Source organism: Calidris pugnax, unplaced genomic scaffold, assembly GCF_001431845.1.
Source record: "Calidris pugnax isolate Ruff unplaced genomic scaffold, ASM143184v1 scaffold4, whole genome shotgun sequence".
NCBI classification, from domain to species: domain Eukaryota; kingdom Metazoa; phylum Chordata; class Aves; order Charadriiformes; family Scolopacidae; genus Calidris; species Calidris pugnax.
Genome location: NW_015090781.1, coordinates 6,774,099 through 6,792,784, shown reverse-complemented (window position 1 = coordinate 6,792,784; position 18,686 = coordinate 6,774,099). Strand labels below are relative to the sequence as shown.

The 18,686-nt window shown below is 40.9% G+C and overlaps 2 protein-coding genes across 13 annotated transcripts in view; one reads left to right on the top strand and one right to left on the bottom strand.

Annotated features, from left to right (window-relative positions):
* Nucleotides 1-774: 774 nt before the first annotated feature.
* On the top strand, nucleotides 775-10,874 carry BBIP1 (BBSome interacting protein 1). Of its 4 annotated transcripts, none has more exons than XM_014959046.1 (3): nucleotides 775-865; nucleotides 947-1,116; nucleotides 9,901-10,874. In XM_014959046.1, the coding sequence occupies exons 1-2, from the start codon at nucleotides 820-822 to the stop codon at nucleotides 1,099-1,101; spliced, it is 201 nt and encodes a 66-aa protein (XP_014814532.1). In that variant the 5' UTR covers nucleotides 775-819; the 3' UTR covers nucleotides 1,102-1,116; nucleotides 9,901-10,874. The 4 variants fall into 4 exon arrangements, with proteins under 4 accessions (XP_014814532.1, XP_014814513.1, XP_014814537.1 ...); XM_014959027.1 differs by lacking the exon at nucleotides 9,901-10,874 and adding an exon at nucleotides 3,450-3,676; XM_014959051.1 differs by lacking the exon at nucleotides 9,901-10,874 and adding an exon at nucleotides 1,447-1,667.
* Nucleotides 1,656-18,686, bottom strand: part of PDCD4 (programmed cell death 4 (neoplastic transformation inhibitor)) — a 19,505-nt gene continuing 2,474 nt past the window's right edge. Inside the window, exons 1-13 of one of the 9 annotated variants that reach the window (XM_014958947.1) lie at nucleotides 18,129-18,304; nucleotides 16,918-17,058; nucleotides 15,609-15,705; nucleotides 11,977-12,276; nucleotides 11,359-11,453; nucleotides 9,523-9,636; nucleotides 9,040-9,261; nucleotides 8,673-8,770; nucleotides 7,124-7,238; nucleotides 6,181-6,288; nucleotides 5,040-5,150; nucleotides 3,806-3,945; nucleotides 1,656-2,394 (exon numbers count right to left, since the gene is read on the bottom strand). In XM_014958947.1, the coding sequence (XP_014814433.1) occupies nucleotides 2,334-2,394; nucleotides 3,806-3,945; nucleotides 5,040-5,150; nucleotides 6,181-6,288; nucleotides 7,124-7,238; nucleotides 8,673-8,770; nucleotides 9,040-9,261; nucleotides 9,523-9,636; nucleotides 11,359-11,453; nucleotides 11,977-12,276; nucleotides 15,609-15,648 (1,404 nt within the window). In that variant the 5' untranslated portion in view covers nucleotides 15,649-15,705; nucleotides 16,918-17,058; nucleotides 18,129-18,304 and the 3' untranslated portion in view covers nucleotides 1,656-2,333. The other 8 variants (XM_014958980.1, XM_014958965.1, XM_014958989.1 and 5 more) reach the window with 8 other exon arrangements.

Here is an 18,686-nt window from a genome sequence, read left to right as displayed (position 1 = left end):
CTGTCAGTCCCCCAGCGAAGGCCAAGGTAGACACCGTGACGCAGATGAGCTCGTTAGTAAAATCTAAAATTACACCGGGACATGACAGGGACACGGGGCCGGACAGGCCAACCCCCCCCCCCACAGCGACCCCGGCTCTCACGGTGGGATCTCTGAGGGAAGCTGCCGAGGATCCTCCAACCCCATCCTGGTGGTGGATCTCAGGTGCACCGGCCCGTCAGGTTTGGCGACATTTAAGCCCTCAGCGTTTAGGAAGAAAGACGCGGGGTTTTACTACTGTTTACATGTTAAACAGCGCCGTGATTCACATCGCCGATCCCCAAGGCCCTGCCCGAGAATGGAAATGGGAACGCGTACGCCCTGGCCAAGCCCGTCTGTTGGACGAAATCCAAAAAAAAAAGTTAAACAACAACAACAAAAACCCCCAAAAGCCCCAAAGCTCGAGCGCCGCGGTGAGGAGGAGGAGGAGGAAGAGGAGGGGGGCAGGCCGGGCGGGGCGGCAGGCGGCGGCAGGCTGTGGGGCCGGGCAGGCCCGCACAGGTTTAATGGCACCGCCCCACCGAAGGGACCGGGACCGGCTCAGCCCGGGCCGCGACCGCCACACCGAGCCCCGGGGCAGCCGGGCCCCACGGCGACTGGCGGGGAGCCGGTAGCTCCTTTCGCCGCCTCTCCCCAAGACTACAATTCCCAGCATGCACCGAGGTATTGGAGCCTGCGTAAAGGGCGGGCGGTGCGGTGCGCAGTGCAGGCTGGGAGTTGTAGGTTTTTTGCCTATCCCCCCTCAGCACGGCGCCTGCGCGCCGCCGTGAGGGAGCCGCCATGCCGGAGGGGAAAGCCGTGTTCCGGGAGGTGCTGCCCAAGCAAGGTACCGCCGGCGGCTGCGGCCCGGCAACCGGCCCGGCCCGGGCACCGGCGCTCACGCACGTTCCTTCTTCTCCCCTCGCAGGGCAGCTGTCTGTGGAGGACGCCGCCGCCATGGTGCTGTGCAAGCCCAAGGTGCTGCCCCTCAAGTCGGTGTCGCTGGAGAAGCTGGAGGAGCTGCGGCGGGCGGCGCTGGAGGCGGCGCGGCCGCCTGAGGGGACACCCCCGGCCCGGCCCTAGCCCGGCCCCGCGGAGGTACCGCGCTGAAAGGGTCAGTTCCAACCCCCTGCCCTGGGCAGGGACACCTCCCACCAGACCAGGTTGCTCAAAGCCCCATCCAGCCTGGCCTTGAACCCCTCCAGGGATGGGGCAGCCACAGCTTCTCTGGGCAACCTGTTCCAGGGTCTCACCACCCTCACAGCAAAGAATTTCTTCCTAATATCTAATCTAAATCTCCCCTCTTTCAGTTTAAAACCGTTACCCCTTCTCCCATCACTACACTCCCTCAGAGTCCCTCCCCATCTCTCCTGTAGGCCCCTCTAGGTACTGGAAGGGTCTATAAGGTCTCCCTGGGGCCTTCTCCAGGCTGAACAACCCCAACTCTCTCAGATTGTCCTCACGGGAGAGATGCTGCAGCCTCTGATCATCTTCATGGTCTCTTCTGGACTCGCTCCAGCAGGAATACAAGAGGGTGATGTTAGATGTACGGCTTCATTGCACTCACTTCAGTGATGTAAACATAGTTACATTTGTTCTGCTTAAAGAAAATAAATAATGGAGGGAGAAAGGAAAGCTTCACAAAAAATATTTTTAATATGTTTTACCAGAACTTTTCACTTTTCCAGTTACATAGAAAAAAAAAAGACGAGTTTGGTAAACGGGGACTAAAACCAACCAGTGTTCTCCCCTGGAACAGATGAATTAATCTTAGGACCAAACTCCATTTTCTCGGGCTCTTTAAAACAAAGAAACAGCTTTTTTTTCTTTTTCTCCCAAAGCACAGTATTTCTTCAGCAGCAATGGAAATGGATCACAGCAGCTTAACTTGACCCTTCTATAAAGCTTTGTGTAAACCAGTGATTTTATGATGACAACACTGTCCTTGAAAGAAAGGGTGGCAGTCAGACATCGATGCAAACAAGGAATGATTAGGTCATAAACATATGGCACTTAAAAAGATAGCTTATTTAAAGGCACCCCCACAGCAGAGTGGCCAGTTGTTCTACTATATGCCCAAAGACAGACGTTTTCTTTCTGAAATTTATAAAACTATTTAAAAAAAAATGATTTGTACCCAAAACATGTGCTTTTAAAAAAATATGAACTGTGCTAAGCAACTCTTAAAATTTTGGTATATTATATATGTGTATACATATATACATACACACACCAAAAAAGCATGCGTGTTTGTATATATATAGGTATCTACTTTCCCTTTAAACTTTTAAGGCTTCAGGAGTTGGTTCTCACATTCAGTAGCTTTCTAGCTTAAGACGACCTCCATCTCCTTCACTCACAAAACGCTTTCTGCCCCTGTAAGAGAGTAGAAAGTACCTTTTCAGTCAGCTCAAAGTAGCATCACTTGTGTTTTCTTATCTGTTACTGAGAAGAATCTTCTCTCGGTCTTGGAGTCAAATTTAAGTTGTGCAAGTTCAGCAAGATTAGCTGACATTCTTATCACTGGTAAATTGCTTAAAATCCAGCTGAATCTTACATCTAGGTTTATCTGCAAGAAGCTTTTCAAAAATTTGCATTGTCACGTGCTTTCTACTTTGCTCACCTTTTTATGTTCACACTTGCAAAAAGATCCTAGTTTGAAAGCCTAGGAATAGTGTTTTTCTACTCAAAACTGAAGTACATAAACCAAAAATGCCTCTCAGTTTATTAGTAACTGAAGTATAACCTTTTGTTAAAAAAGGCTATATTTCAGTTATATATAAAATAATATATATAAAAACCATATATATATAATAATAAGGTTATGTATATAATAAAGTAAAAGCTTTTGTTGCAGTGATGACTTTCAACCCTCCCACACCCCAAACCTGCAAAACATTTGATACCAAGCTACACACAAATGCAATGTTAAGCCTGAAATCCACAAGTAGAGGCTGGTTTTGGTAAAGACACTGACATTTCAAAACCTGAATTCCTCACAAGCTGTAAGATGGTTTAAGAAGCCGAACAAGACACCCAAACTGGAAAAGATCTAATAAATAGTATTCCCTATGTGTAAATTGTGATTAAAAATGTTACGTTAAAACTGTTAAAGTTTACGTGTTCCCCCAGGAAACTGAACTTATGACTTGTATTGTGACCAGTAAGGAGAGAACAGAACAACCAATAGCTACACTTCAAACAGCATTATTTATGCTGAGTAAACAATAACAAAAAGCACCAATACGAACCACATGGCAGAAATGAAGGGATCACATGTGTAGAAATTATTCCACATAAATATCCTATTCCCTTTTGCCATTAGGATTGGTTGTCTCCTCTTAGAACTCTATTCATGCCATTTAGTATGGTCAAGCCATTGCTTGAAAGCGTATTTTTTTTTCTTGTTTTTTTTCATCCCCCCACTGTAGCTGACAGCTTTCCTCTGCCACCTGCATGGATCATTGTGATGCCTGCATCTTCCATCTCCGTACTGCGCTGATCTCTACCAAGCCAATCAGCACCCCAGAGGAGAGGCAGGTGTGTGTGCTGCCTGGGACTCACCAGAGCCTTTCTCTCCTCAAATATTTATCCCAGCCTCCACACAACAGGTTTCCCAACAGGGCAGCTTCTTAATAAACTTTGTACCAGTCCAAAACCCTCTGTTTCTCTATCCTCATAGTTTCCAGTTCCAATCTGTCATACTTTCGTCATAAGATCCTGCTTTCTGTTACCTACAGCGGGCACAAAAAGCAGCACTTTTGCCTATCTACAATAAAACAAGTACCTTGAAGGACAGAGGTCTCTCAGTGGTTTGGAGATGATTCCAGCCTGAAAGCACTCCTCTACAAACCGCTCAAGCACAGAATAGGAGTGTGGCACGTCCAGGTTAATGTCTGGGATTTCACGGTAAACTCGTTCATAGCCCTGCAATGGAAAAATTCAAATAATGGTCTTGTTATTCTATGATTTTATTACATTTTTTAAAAATACCCCTTTACACTCTGAGGACTTATTTTTTTCAATATAGTTACATGTACCCTATGGACAGTTTCAACAAACCTAAAGCAGAGCAACTGCAAGTCAGTGGCAAAGCAAGGTCTAACAGCAGCCAGCACCATGGCATTATACAACTACCTATCTACATAAAAACCAGATGAATTTTTAACATCTTTAGAAGCCAGAAATCCCCAGAGTACAGAATGTGTTATATGGTAGCCTGGCTGCTATCACACGGGTAGTAACACCAGGAAGAAAAAGTTAATTATTCTTCCACGTAAATGAACAAAACGTGGCCGCAGATCTCCACCACAACAGTTTCTACAGTAAGGGAAACTCTGGTGACAACCAGAGATGACTTCATCACTTCCCACCACCAGTATGGCTGGGGAAATTTTGACACAAGTCTTTATGTGGTACCCAGTTGCCCTGGGACAGAACAGCTGTCCTATATTCATACCTAGAAGCAAAGCCTAGGAAGACTCCCATAAAATACTAGAATCATAGAATTGTGTATGTTGGAAGTGACCTTTAAGATCATCTAGTCCAACCATCAACCCAACTCTGATAAAAAGACCCCATCACTAGCTTCTATATACTGTTCTAAATGACATTTGTAATTAAGTGGGTCCTTATTGTACTTCCTGAATTATGAAGAACTACTGTATTAAAAGAAAAATGGAATTTAAGAAAAATGAAGCTATACTGCAGCATTTTAAATTATTAGTTTTAACTATTTAATTGCATAAAAGCAGTGAAATCTTTGACTGAACATTCAAATATTCTGTACCTCACAATTCTGTAGAGAACTACTGCTCAGAATTCATTTGTACTTCTCCCAGCACATGGCAAGTCTCACACGTAGATCAGTGACAGATTATTTGTATGAGATAGAGAATGACCGTGCAGAATTTAACAAAGAGCAGCAGTCAGCAATAGACTCCAAATAGTATTTAAAAGAAGGTAAAAACTATACAAATTTTGAAAGACCTTACCCAAAATTCTCTAAATGCCACACTTACTCTTTTCATTTGGTCCATAGTAATGACAGAAGACGTCCAGAGAGATTTCAACAAATCCAGTATCATTTTAAAGGTCTTTTCTCCTGTTGATTCCAAAACCATCACAACAGCCTAAAACAAATCATGCAAAGTGGTTCAAGTCCATGTTGTGTAAGCGTCTGAGGTGCACACTGGAGTGCATTAGTGTGCATCTTCTGGGGAGACAAGTCCAGTTCTTAAATGCACTTAAAATATCAGTATATTATTATTAGAAAAGAAAAATTATTTGGATGAATAGGAATGGTATGAAAAACCAGAAAGGACTAGACAGAGTGCAAAGCATTGCCTTTCTGGTTTGAGAGACACATGACTGTATCCATATGCTGCAGTACAGATGGCAATTAATTAATTCTGTATCTGTGATTTTTTTGTATCTGTGATTTCAGAAAAGCTTAGGAGTTTTAAGATCTACAAATCTGCACAACCCCCATCAACTAAAAGCATTCTGGTTCTCTATCGTGAAGGCATTTTCTAAATGGAATCAATTTACTGAAGAGAAAATTTTGTAGCTTGTGGGAATTCAGCTTTATTGGTAAACAACCATTTCCCAGTTTGGCAGATAAAGAGTACAAATGGGAAGAGTCTCCCAGATGCAGCAAATATGATCTCTCTCTCATATAGTCTGGTTCTGAACTCTCTCAGAGCTTTTACAAATGTGCTAGATGGAACAATTCCACCCTGAGAAGGAAACTCTATAAGCTTAAAAAAAAAGTTAACACCAATTAGAATACCCAGATATCTGAAACTACAAGGAAATAAATACCAAAACAAAGCATGGCTTTTTTGCTGCTACTCCTCAGCACAAAATAAACTGAGCTCTTCTGGTTTTTTTTAGGAATCAATAATAATCTGAACTCAGCTATTTACCCAACAAACAAAAATTAATTCTGGATCTTCCCAGAGTTAGCAGCAGCTTGCTTTTTGCACACTGTGCACGCAAACCATTAACTTTACATGAAACAATTTAGTTATTCAAATAACACCAGAATTCGCAACCTGAGCCTCAGATTCCAGTTATGTTATTTGCATGCCCACATCAAAACAAACCCAAACCTGTTGGTATTACTGACAATTATTAAAGGGACTCTTGATCTTTCCTTACTTCATATACAAGTTCATGGTGAAAATGAGGTACTTCCAGTTCCTGAAGGCAACGTTCAGCTTCCAGCACATCTCCGGAAAGCAAGTATTCTTTCAGCAACATATCAATCTGTTGAATTTTAAAACAAACAAGAAGCTCAACATAAATGAGACAAAAAAATTAAAGCTGTCGACTGTTTGGATAATCTACGATCAACCCAGCAGCAAGTTAGTTCCTGAAACTTGCTGCTAGTGTTTTTATAAGTGTAATTAAATTGAGATGTCATCAGCAACCTGAAAGACAGTGTAAGCCAAATGCCTATTCATAGTGCTAATACAGACACACACCACCAAAAGCACTGCTTTGTAAGATGCCTATCACTATAAAAGTTTAATGTGGGTACGGTTCAGTTTATCTTCTCCCCTGAACTACTCCTCCTTCTATCATCTGTTACACTCACACCTAGAAATTATAACATGATTTTTCCTTTAAACTTGCCTACTTCATAGCACAGATCTCTATGAGCTTTCCTGTTTCTTCCTTTTTTTTTAATTATTATGGTGCTTTTAATCAGTGATGCCAAAAAATAATAGTTTATCTCGTTTAGCCAGTTTCATCTTAACTCTTCTAATTACTTCACCACTTCATGTTTTAAGTCCTTAAAAAGCTAAGGGCTTAGAAGTTTTGCTTAAAGCAAAAAATAAGTGTACACTTGCAATACAGAATATTGTACTAGCATGTTCCCTCCACTGACAAATACTACAAAATCAACAAAGTTATCTACATCAGCTTTTAAAAACTACTTTGTATAAATAAATTCTGAAAAAACACTCCAACAACAAAACCCAATACTCAAGACATCTTTTTGCTACAGAATACATGCATCTCTTTGCTCCAAACCAAACAAGGTAAGCTGAGACAAGCAGTAAACTCTAGAGAGAAGAGTTTTGTACAAGTCAGTTACCTCTTTAACAAGGTGTTTCACAGACTGCTGGCCACCTCCTGCCCCCCACACGTTGTCTATACGCTTTCCACCCTTCGTCATACTCAGCAACACAGTAGCTCGGTCCAGTGCAGCTCTAGAAAAAGTTAGGGTTTTAAAAAGTTATTACAGAACTTCATTAAAAGGCCTCTGTAACCTCCCCCCCCACTGCCATTCCTCTTTGGGCAAAGCGAGCAGATCCCTGGCAAGAGGTCAGGGTTAGCAACTCCATGGGGACATCTGGATTGAGAACTGGGTAACACTTGTGGTTATAGCAGGCTTAGGACAGGTAACAGTCTGTGGCAGCAGCAGATCTGAATCATCAATGCAGAACTTGAAGCACCCTCGCAAGAAAGAACTTAGTATTTTCTCATGCAGACATGGATTGTATCTGGGCTCCTCCAAGAGTGCAGCTTGGCACCACGTGTATCTCAAACAAAATAGGCTTGTGTTGCTTCCACACTGAAGAACTGTTTTTCTACTGAAATATTTTCTGTTTGGGTCTAAAGAATTATGAAACCTTGAGAATTTAAGCCAAAACAGCACTTCAGAAAGCAAATATGTAGTTGCAAAAAGGTAGCGGGAAGCTTGCCAGTTTGTTGAGAAAAGAATGAAAAAGGAAGAGAGGTGAAAACAAGACCCTGCTCAGCACCATCCAGCTAAAGAAGGAATAGTTATCCCAATCCTCTATATCTCTATTCGTCAAGGCTTAACGAGCAGAAAAGACTGGCCAAAAATTAGCAAAAGCAGCAAAGCATCCCAGATGTGCAGCACAGAGGCTACGATCTTTCAGATCACGGAAGACAGCTGTGTCACCAACAGACAATCTTCACAGTCTGAACCCTCAAGTGAAGGAGCTCCTTCTGAAAGTACCCAACTACAATCATTACAAATGGAGCTTTTAGAAGCTACAAGAGTTCAGCACCTCTCTATCAAGCCTGGAACATACGCTTATGAGGGAGTAATAATAAAACATGACTAGTTGTTGAAATGTCCCTCTGCATCAGGGATTGTTCCTTCAAACATCTCACCCTGACATGGAAAACAATTATACTTCTTCATGAATAAAGCATTAGAGAGACAGTCTGGGAAAGCACTGCACAAGCTTCAAACCTTTATAAGACAAAACAGTTAATCCCTTGTGTATTTCACAGCATATTTACAGCAGCTGTCCTGATGCTATATTTACTCATTAATCACATTAAAGCTTTTTCTAAAGACAAAACCTTCTATAATCACTTCTTGTTTCAGCTTTTTTTTCCACTCTCAAACATAAGCTGGACAACAAACCTGACAAACCGAACTCAAATGTATTAATAAATTTTTCAGGCTCTTTTAGTAATTCTCCTGTGACCTGAGTCATTCTCGATTTTGTTGTTGTTGTTGCAGACTTCGTTGGTTTCTTTTTTATCATTAAAAAATAAGAAGTTATAGAGAACTACATGATTTATCCTGAAGTCCTAAAATCCTGATCATCATCTTTACCATTGGGAATAGAAAACTGGAGCTATATAGGAAGCAAGAAAGTTACCGAGCTTGGACGCAATCCACGGTGCCTTTGTAGCCATCTATGTAGGTGCTGCTTAGAATCCCATCTCCAACAGCTCGAGCAATAAACTGGCCCACCAACTGCAACCAAACAGAAGCATTTTTAATTAAACATTGAATTTCAAAGTAGTTCTAAGCAGACAATTATAACATGCTTGGTTTTTTAGATTTTATTTAAATGAGCCATCTCAAAGTAAAAACACCGCCTGGGAAAACGGTAGGGGATTACAAGCAGTAAGACAATCCATAGATATTTTTCAAAATACAGAGTATTTCAGATTACTTTATCAACATTAGCCACAATTTAAAAGGAAAAGCTTTTAACTACTAGCATAGAACTACAACTATACCTGTGGTGCCTTGGGAGAATCCAACACCAATTCAGGTAGTTCTTTAAGCAGTCTATCAAATGATTTTTCCACGTCAGTTTTGCTCACTACTGTCCCGCAGAGGTCAGAGATAAGCTTAGATGTCATTTCCCTGTGACTGGCCTTCCCCTCTAATGCCAAGGAAACAGCCAGCACTGGCACGCTGTATTTCATCTCACCAAGGTTTAAGTCCTTCAGCATCTCCTAAACAAGATTTGGAAAACAAAACAGATTAAGATTTCATAATTCTTACTATATAAATATATACTATATAAATATTTATATGTTTTTATTTAATATATTTACATCCATGCCTTTGCTCATGTAACGACTCTGCTTAGGTATTCTTACTGCACATTTCTTGCTAACATCTCTATATGCTCATTTATAGCTAGCAGTTGGGATACTCTTGTATGCTACAGATTTGCACCCTAAAATAAATACGTAAAAATGCATGCGACGTACCGAAACTTCGTTAGTATCTCCATGTTCAAAATATTCCTGTATGATTGGTGTTAAAGTTTTTTCAAATGCTCTTTCATCCAGAGGTAAAACTACTGTTTCATAGACGCAGTTCTCCTATTTCAAAATACAACAAAAGCACATATCCTTTTGTACACAGTACTGTCTCTTACATCTTATGCAGTGCTAATAGCATCTAAATACATCTTCTAAATCCTTAATGCTTTGCTAGTCAGTACTCTGCCAAAAACCATCAGATTCTGTGGACAACGCTGGCTAAACATCATGCTGCTTATATTTTGAATTTACCCTTAGTGGAATTCAAGTGAAAGGCTGAATTTAATGTTAAATGATGGTAAACACTCCCAACTCTGTTCCTAGGATTCTGCTGACACCACAGGAACACAGAGATCAAGTATCTGTGTACCGAAGGGAGAGCGACAAACTCCTGTCCCAGCCCAGAGTTAGTGGTGCCACAGCACAAGATTTAACTTTCAGCACCTTTCCCTGCGAGTGGCACTCCAGTCCCTGCAGCACCCTGCCTGCTCTCCCTCTGTCTTACTGACTGCATGACCAGACAGATGATACAGATGAGAAAAAAGGCATTTTCAGAATACTTGTGAGTGAAAATATTCCCTAAGGGCAAAAAAAAAAAAGAGTAACATAGCAACTGCCTCGTGCATAACGTGGTCCTGCAGAGCTCCAGCACAACCAGATCCCCCTGCTGTCATTCAGCTCCCCGCTCCTCACAGTCTGCACAAGTAACATTCAGAACAACACTACAGGTCACAGAAATCTGAGCAAAGTTTTCCAACTAATGCTTTTTGGAGAGAAGCCTTCCATGATCAAGAACTACAGCAGAAGTCCAAAAGCCTATCCTTTCATCCCATCAGTCTCCTTTTCAAGCTTAGAAAAGCTATGGATGCAGAACTTAGATGGAATATTAATTCCTCATTAAACTTACTTTTATACACTCATTAACTTCCTCTGTAATAGTGATCTCTGCTCATGTAAAGTATCAATTTGCAGGGAAAAAAATCTGATACTAGAAGAAAATTTTGATATTCCCACATACCATCCTCTCAGCAGCTATGGCTACAACAAACAGCCTCTGCTCAAAGGCCACCACCATCGATCTGCTTGTGTTATATAGAATTTACTTATGATCTCACAGCTGTATTGATCTCAGACCCTTTAGTAATCTGTGTTTGTAATCAGTATTTCCTATCCTCAGTGATCTAATGTTATAATGCACTCTTTGCCCAATGAGCTTGACTTTATTTCCCCCCGCCAGTAATATGGCTGTAAGGTACAATCTTCCATGACATACCCTAAATAAAGACATGCAACCAAAATATCCAGACTATGAACTTTGCACTAACTAAGCATTTATACCAAGTAGATACAAGATCTTGGGAGGGATGGGAATACAGGGAAGAGAAAAATCCATAAAGGATACTGTCCCAGAATGAACTCCTAAACTGAACTCCCTGCTTGCATTTTTAGCACAGTGCCTGTTTGTAATTCAGAGCAGCACTGCAATATTCACCTCCATGAGAACCAGCACCAAAATAACACCCCTGGGAAAAGGGTGCTGCATTATCTGGCACAGAAAGAGAGCTGGTGGGGTAAGATCTGTGAGCTACACTGTGACACTTCTACACCATTTGTCTTCAACTTGCCAGTAATCCATTCTCAAACATAACAATGAGCACTTAGTACAGCCATGCAGACATTCACATAACTTAGAAGGTTAAACTTTCTTTAATATAAGCATCACAGCAACTGACATCAATGAAGGAAATAAAAACCAACACCGCGAAGAAATTATTTGCATACCTGGTCATCATCATAATTAGGATCCTTAATGTCTAGTTCTTCCACATCATACACTTGACCTGGTGTTCCCCAAACTCCTTTACCACCTGCTCCACCTGAAAAAATACGGGACAGTAAACAAGGATGACCAGTTTACAAAAATACTTTTGAGTTCAACCCAACATTTTTTCACTTTAGTGGGACATATCACTGCATGTGCCCACCTCCTGACTCTAACAATATACACTGAAAAAGGTGTGGTTTTATTCCCACTTTAGCAACCAGTCTTTTAATCACTTTCTAATAGATACTAAAAGCAGTATGAAACTGCACAAGAATTACTAAAGGTTGAAACTGTACTTTCAAACGTAATCATGCTTTAAGTTTGCATTAATAACAGTCCCATGAACCACCAACAGTTCAAATTTGTGTATTAAACTTGCTAAGAAAAGATACTTGCCTTACAGACAGAAGTTAATGTCAATATATTAGCCTCTATGGCAACCTGCTATCTAACATAAAGAACCAAATACCTGCGCAGAGGCTGTGGCTTATTAAAATGGTTCCCAGTTGCAAAAAAATTACTATGTTTCAGACAGAATCTTTATCATGCAATTGTCTTCACTACACTACACCAACCTTTCTTTGGCAGACCCCTTCCCTTTCCAGATCGGGATCGCCTGTCCAGGAGTTTCCCTTTTGGGCTCGTTGGTACAACAACTCCAATCTTCAGCGTCTCTCCATTCTCACTAACAGAGTCTCCTCTCCCAGAATCTCTAGAAGAATTTTTCCTCAACCGTCTCTTCGCTTTAGCATTTATTTTGGCCTCAGTAATGGAAGTTGCAGGAATCCAATTTCCATTGATTTCAGTTTTTCGTTCCTCAGACCCACCATTTTCTTCATCACCGGAAAATGGAGCATCACTTAGATTCTCAAGTTCTTAAAAAGGAGACAGAGGAAAAAAAAAAAAAAGTTACAGTTTTAAACAGAAAATACCAAAACACGTTGCATTTAAAAAGGATTGCAACATTAAATAAAACTCTTATTACCAATAGCGTTAAGATAAATGATATTGGCTTTAGAGTATGTCTACACATCACAGCAATAAGGAGTTCCTTGTTCCCCCATACAAACTATCCACAATCTCAACAGAGCATATGTCAAGAGTTGGAAAGCTAATGAATAAACCATTCATAAACAGGTAAACCACAGAAAACCCCACCCTTGTTAAACAAAAAAAAAAAAAACACAACTATCGGAACTCCTCAGTGCCCAAGATCTAAGTGCCTAGTTCTCACTCCACCCACTCATCTCTTGACTTAGAAAAACAAAACCACCAATACAGTACATTCTGTAACAACTCACTAATGTTAACAGGCTAATCACCAAAGTGAAATTGATTTCCTTGATCATCAACCAACACTGCCCTCATTCAAGGAAATCAATTTCAAACAGCTCACCAGCTGGAAAAGCAATGATTTAGGCTCACAAGAATACAAAAGCAACATTACTCTTATTTTTTGTTTTTGAAGTGGGGGGGGAAAAAGCCACTTAATACAAAGCCTGGGGAGTTTGGTAACAAAACCTCATAGTATAAATAGTCTTTTGAAACAGTGTGATCGCTCTTCTTCTCTACGGATTGCCCCTCACTGTGGCTTCTGTCAAGACTGTTTCTAAAATGTCCATGGTTTATCCCCCAGCACAATCATATATAATGGGTACCCAACAAAAAACCCTCACCCAACTTAAGGATCTGTAAATGTCTGAGCACTGAGAAGTGCAATAATTTCACTCTTTAGGGAAGTTAAATGCACATTTAAAATCTGGATCTAAAGTCTTTAGTTTCACAACATCAGGATGTTCCCCACCTGAGCTGTACGGTTCAGCAAGATGTCTAACTGAAAGCATTATCTAACTGAGAGCACAAGCCTTCATCATTTCTTCTTCCCCTTCTGAACCCATCAAGATAAAATAGCATCTGGGGACCTGCTTTACATTCCAGGTAGTGCCCTGGGAGTCCCTGCAAATTGGAAAACTCACAGACAAAGGGAAGAGCCTCAACGCCCTGTTACACAGCCCTTTTCCAGAGGATTCAGTACAGTCTCAAAGATACCCCCTGCAGCCTGAACCCTAGGAAGTGCAGGGATGAGGCACACAACATAAGCTGCTTTTCCAGCTGTGCCAAGCCTGCTTTACCAAAAAGTTCACTGCCATAAACCCAGAACATGAAGAGCATTTTAAATTTCTATTTGAACTTAGCTGAATGTATGACTTTGCTATTCCAATACATTCTAAATAGCAGCATTCATTTGGCAATACTTCTCAGAACTGATTTTTTTTGCTTTCATGAACCTGTTTTGAACTGAAAGGGCACTAATGAAACGTTTCCAACCTCAAAGTATTTGCCCATATCAAAGAGGATACTACACTACAATATGAAGAAAGTTTGATGCAACTGCCTCCTTCGTGATCAAAGAAATAACATTTAGGTACTAGCGTTCAGGGATGTGAATGCTACAGCTGAACAATAATGCAGCCATTCCAGTCTCAGCTTCGTCTTTCCACTCATTACTCCCACAAAAGCATTCCTTTTATGCTTGCAGCAAGCTAAAAAAGAAAAGCATGCATCACATCCAGGAAAAGATTCCCACAACGAGCTTTCTCAGTTTTTTAATAAAACAATGAAGGATTTGCATAAAACTAGCAGAGGGGGGAAAAAAAGCAAAACGAAAGAGAACAGGTTTCCTTCCTCTCATTCCCCAGGGAGACCCCGTCAGCACAACCAGCTCATCTCAGACACTGAATTTAAATTCTTCTTCATGCCCACTCTCCCATGAATTTCTGCAGTTTAGACCTAGAATCTGGCTGTCCAGGAACTACACTCTTCAGTGACCACTTGCTTCTTTCTCCACTTCCAAAGAAAATGACCAACAATTAACACAAGTCAGTCCTGAATCTGATGACTAAGAATAAAAGGGGAGGGCTACAGTCCAACCTCCTTTCACAACCCTGACCTCAGGTTTGAGACCAAGGGAAATCCTCCACAGGAAGCATCCATCCCATAAGACTTGGTATTTCTCACTACATCAAACTATTTTTATGTAACACTATTGCTTCCAACTTCAACCTCTTTCTCCATAATACTGTGGCTAACTGGCCCTCCACTATGAGTTACCTGGTTAGGATGAAAAAACAGGTTAAACTGATATATTAGTTTTCAGTAATTTTCTAAAATAAAACAGTTTTATAAAAAGTACATATAAAATGATGCAGATCTTCCTTTCAGCTTCTCATTTTTACATCATGTGACATATACATATAAAAGCAGTAACAGTTGTTCTATAAACATTAAGACTTTGCTTACTGTATATTAGAAAGTTATCCAAATTGATCTTATTACCCTGCAATTAAGCCTAGCAAGCACACTTCAAACCTGTGCTTTTATGGTGCTATCTTAATTAACAAAGCATTCCAAAAATACTTACCTACACAGGAATTTAATGTGACCGAATTAGGTCAATTTAGATACTTAGCAGTTTCCCACCTGTTATCTAAATATAACTCTAAAATGCTGAGAAGCAACATATCTTCTAAATTAAACTAATTCTGGTTTAAAATATGAGGTCATATGGAGCATGCTGCCACTTCAACTGCATTACATACCCTCTTAACATATACACTGTTTTTTTTCTGAAAAGCATTTAAAACCTACAAAAACTCTTTAGTATAGAAAGGTCAGTGCAGATCATCAAAACCTTTGGAAGGCAGAGAAAAAAAACATGAAACTTGGCTAAGTATCATAAAACATGTTCCTGATATAGACAAAACAGTCAGTTTCAGGGCAGTCCCTAATACATACCCAATAAGTTCTCATGCCAGCCCACTTCCAGTCAAGCCTTTCATCATCTGTTTCCTCTAATTTTAAGCTAAACAGCTGCCTAAAAGCAGAATTTGTACCTCTCAAATGCACCTACACATGTAGGTGTTACTTTTTAACTTGTTCTTTTCTTGACCAGCACTACTGGAAGGCAAATGAGTCTGGAGTCACTAGTATTTACTAAGTTAAGGAAATGTTAACTTTATGATTGTAATGAATTTTGAAAGAAATGCAATCAAGCAGAATACTGTTGAGAGAACTATTTTGTAAGTTTTTGATGATTTTTTTTTAAATCAGTACTGTTAAGAAATTAACAAATATGATTTTTCCACAGAGAACACTTCAGGTCAGTTAAGCAATTTAAAATAAATAAAATACTGAGTATTTTACTTACCTGTCGGGGTAACATAGGCGAGTTGCTTCTCCGTTTCCATAGTTGCTTAACAGAACTGAGTGTGAAATGTAAAGTCTTAATGTTTTCCCTTCAAGGCCTAAAAAGAAATGGAGAAGGTTAGCACTAGATCAAATTGTAAAGAAGTAAAAAGCTGCAAAGGCCTCACTCACAAAAGACAATGCAAAAACAGGGTTTTTAAAGTTATACTTCACTATCAGTACCAACTGAAAAGCTCCTGGGAAGGTAAACAGTGTAATGTGAGACAGCACCACTCAAACACATCTACCTAAGCCTGGATGTCTTGGCAGCTGTCTGTTCTGCTGCTTATAAAGGAGGCACCGGGATAAAAGCCGTTATTTTAAGGGTAAAAGCCCTCTGTATGCAGCTTTTTTTCAGTTGATAAAAGCCTATCAACTTAGACTGTCCTAATGCTGCAAAGCAGTTATCTGTATGAACATACAATATCAATGTTCTAATTGTACCCACTGGAGTAATGTTCTTCAGGTGAACCATACTGATAAAATGGTACCAATTTATCAAGTTCAGACCAGCCCTTAGAAGACAAGCTATTTTTTGTTCCTGCCCTCGAGAACATAGTGTTTTTGTTTTACTGTATGTGTACATACAGCTGTCAAGCTCTCACATCTGTGCTTCCACGCCCTTCCAGCACTCTTTACAAACACCATTCAATCTGGGAGGGATAAAGTTGAACACACCTCTTTGTTTGTTACTCTTTCTCCCTCTTCCTAGCAGCTGCTGTTCTACAAACCACCCCACCTCACTACGAAAGAGACAGCATAATCCATCTTTCCTCTATGCACACAAAAAATTAGGTAGCTCTGGAATTCCCCATGCACTTTTTTACCTGAAAGATTCTGACAAATCCCTTTGTAATCCTGCAAATATTACTGGTATTTGTGTCTGTCCTGTAAGAATTCAGTGGCTCTGTTTTTTCCCTTCTTTCCTGTTTTTTTCCCTGTTTTCCCCCCCTTTCTCATCCTCTGCTCCCCTGAAAACAGCTGACCGTTGAGTAGGAAGATTGTGACACCAAACAGCAGCACTCCCTTCCTCTTTTCTTCGCTTTCCTTGTTCTCCCCCTCTGTGCCCACTTGGCTACCACAGACCTATTAACTGCAAATGATTCACCACAGACCGTTGGCAATAAAGAAACTCTGGTCTAGGGCACAGTACCAAGCTGCCATGATCTTGCATTTCCTAATGTCAACCCAAACAGTTAACAGTTTTGTGTAATAAAAAGTCCTCCCTGCCCCACGCCAGTATTTTTCGATAAACGTTTTTCCTGAGTTACCTCAATCAATCATCCAGAAGTTCTGAAGTGTTCCCAGTCACTGCTGCTTGAGAGCTTTCTTGTAACTCGTTCTAATCTGAGCAAACTACCTTGTAAGAACAGTTTTAGTCTTCCTAGTGCAATGTTCCATCAGTTGTCTACCTTTAAAAAAAAAAAAAAAAAAAAAAAGGAGAATTACAAGCTTACTTTCTTCAGACCAGCAAAATGAAAGCTAGCAGAGGATGTAATTATTGCTTATAAATATCTACAAGCAAGTAAATTCCAGGAAGAGATAGAAGCAAAAGGACAAATGGGGTATAAACTGATCATAAATATGGTTAGACAAGGAATTACAAGAAGCCTTGGAGGAAGAAGATAAATGCAGATCAGCTGTTCACTTGGAGTAGCGGGTACAGATCTCATAACTACTTTTAAGAGGGCGTAGAAATATTCTGAAAATTTTAATGAAAAACTTTTTAACCAGTCAAGTGGTCTTCAAGGGAGTGTTGGAATACCATCATTTGGGTCTTGTAAAAGTAGGCCGGACAAAGCATTAACAATAGAACTTTAAAAAAAAAAAAAAAAAAGACAAAGGACAAAACCTGTATTAAATAACAATCACAACTTTTGTAATTTGTAATCAAGTCCTAAATTTCAAGTGGAGAAATACTTTTTCCATACAGGACCCTAGTTGAATTTTTCCCCCTATTGCAATGGAATAAGTAAGAACATAACTTCCATATGCTGTCTTGTTGAGATCCAGCATCCCTGCTCTGTTTGTAACGAGGACAACAGAACAACTGAACTATACAATTCATGTTGTCATACTGATAAAGAGACCTGTTCTCCACTTAGCAATGCACCCTCACATTAACTCAAGCCAACAGATCTGCTGGAGCCTCCGGATGCTGGTATTCACCAGCATATAAAAAAAATCACTTTCTATTTTGCAGAATTATACCACACAGTATTACCCATCAATTAAGAACACAATTTAAAAAAATGCATTAAAAACATCAGAATAAATAACCCCAACATTTTATGTTAGAAAAGATAATACTGGAACAAAATGGACAGAAGTAAACTTAAGCATCTGCAAGACAAGAATGCTGCGAGAGATCTTAAGATTATCCAGGGACACAAGCAGTACTTCTGAAGTAGCTCAGTAGACAAGGGTATTTCCTAAGTCACTGAAAATCACCAATAAAATAAGCCCAGCTCTCTGTACTCACCACCACTGCATGTACTTTAAATAGGCTGCCATTTAGATAAAATAGCGGCAGGTAAATAGTGGAAAGTTAACGTTTAGGAACACCACCCGCTGCAGATTCAAGCTTCCACAGCTTACCAAGACCTTACATCTAGGCAAGCCACCCCTGAGGGATTTCCACACAGCCCATAGGATTGGTCTCTTTCCCCTTAACTTTAAGCAAACCCCGAGGCTTCGGAGACCTGCAGACGCCCGCCGTTGCTCCGCAGCCACACGTAAGAATAAGAATAAGATTTCGCTGCCCTTATAAAGCCCCCGCCGCTGGAAGAGGCCGATGGCGGAGACCTCCGGCCCTCAACAACAGGCGGGACTGAGGGCTGGCGGCTCACGGCTGCCGCGGGGCCCGGCCGCCAAACGCTGGCACAGGCCGAGGAGCACCTCACACCTCACGGGGATGTCCCCCCGCCGGCCCTGCCGCCGCCGGAGATGCTCGCTGCGGGGCCGAGCCCGCCTGCCACCGCTGAGGCACCGGGCGCGGCGGGGCGGCGGGAGGGCGGGCTCCTCACGGCGCCCCTCAGCG

Coding starts and splice junctions, on each gene's coding strand:
- BBIP1 (XM_014959046.1), top strand. CDS start 820: ATGCCGGAGGGGAAAGCCGTGTTCCGGGAGGTGCTGCCCAAGCAAG. Junction 866..946: donor GGAGGTGCTGCCCAAGCAAG/GTACCGCCGGCG, acceptor CTCCCCTCGCAG/GGCAGCTGTCTGTGGAGGAC.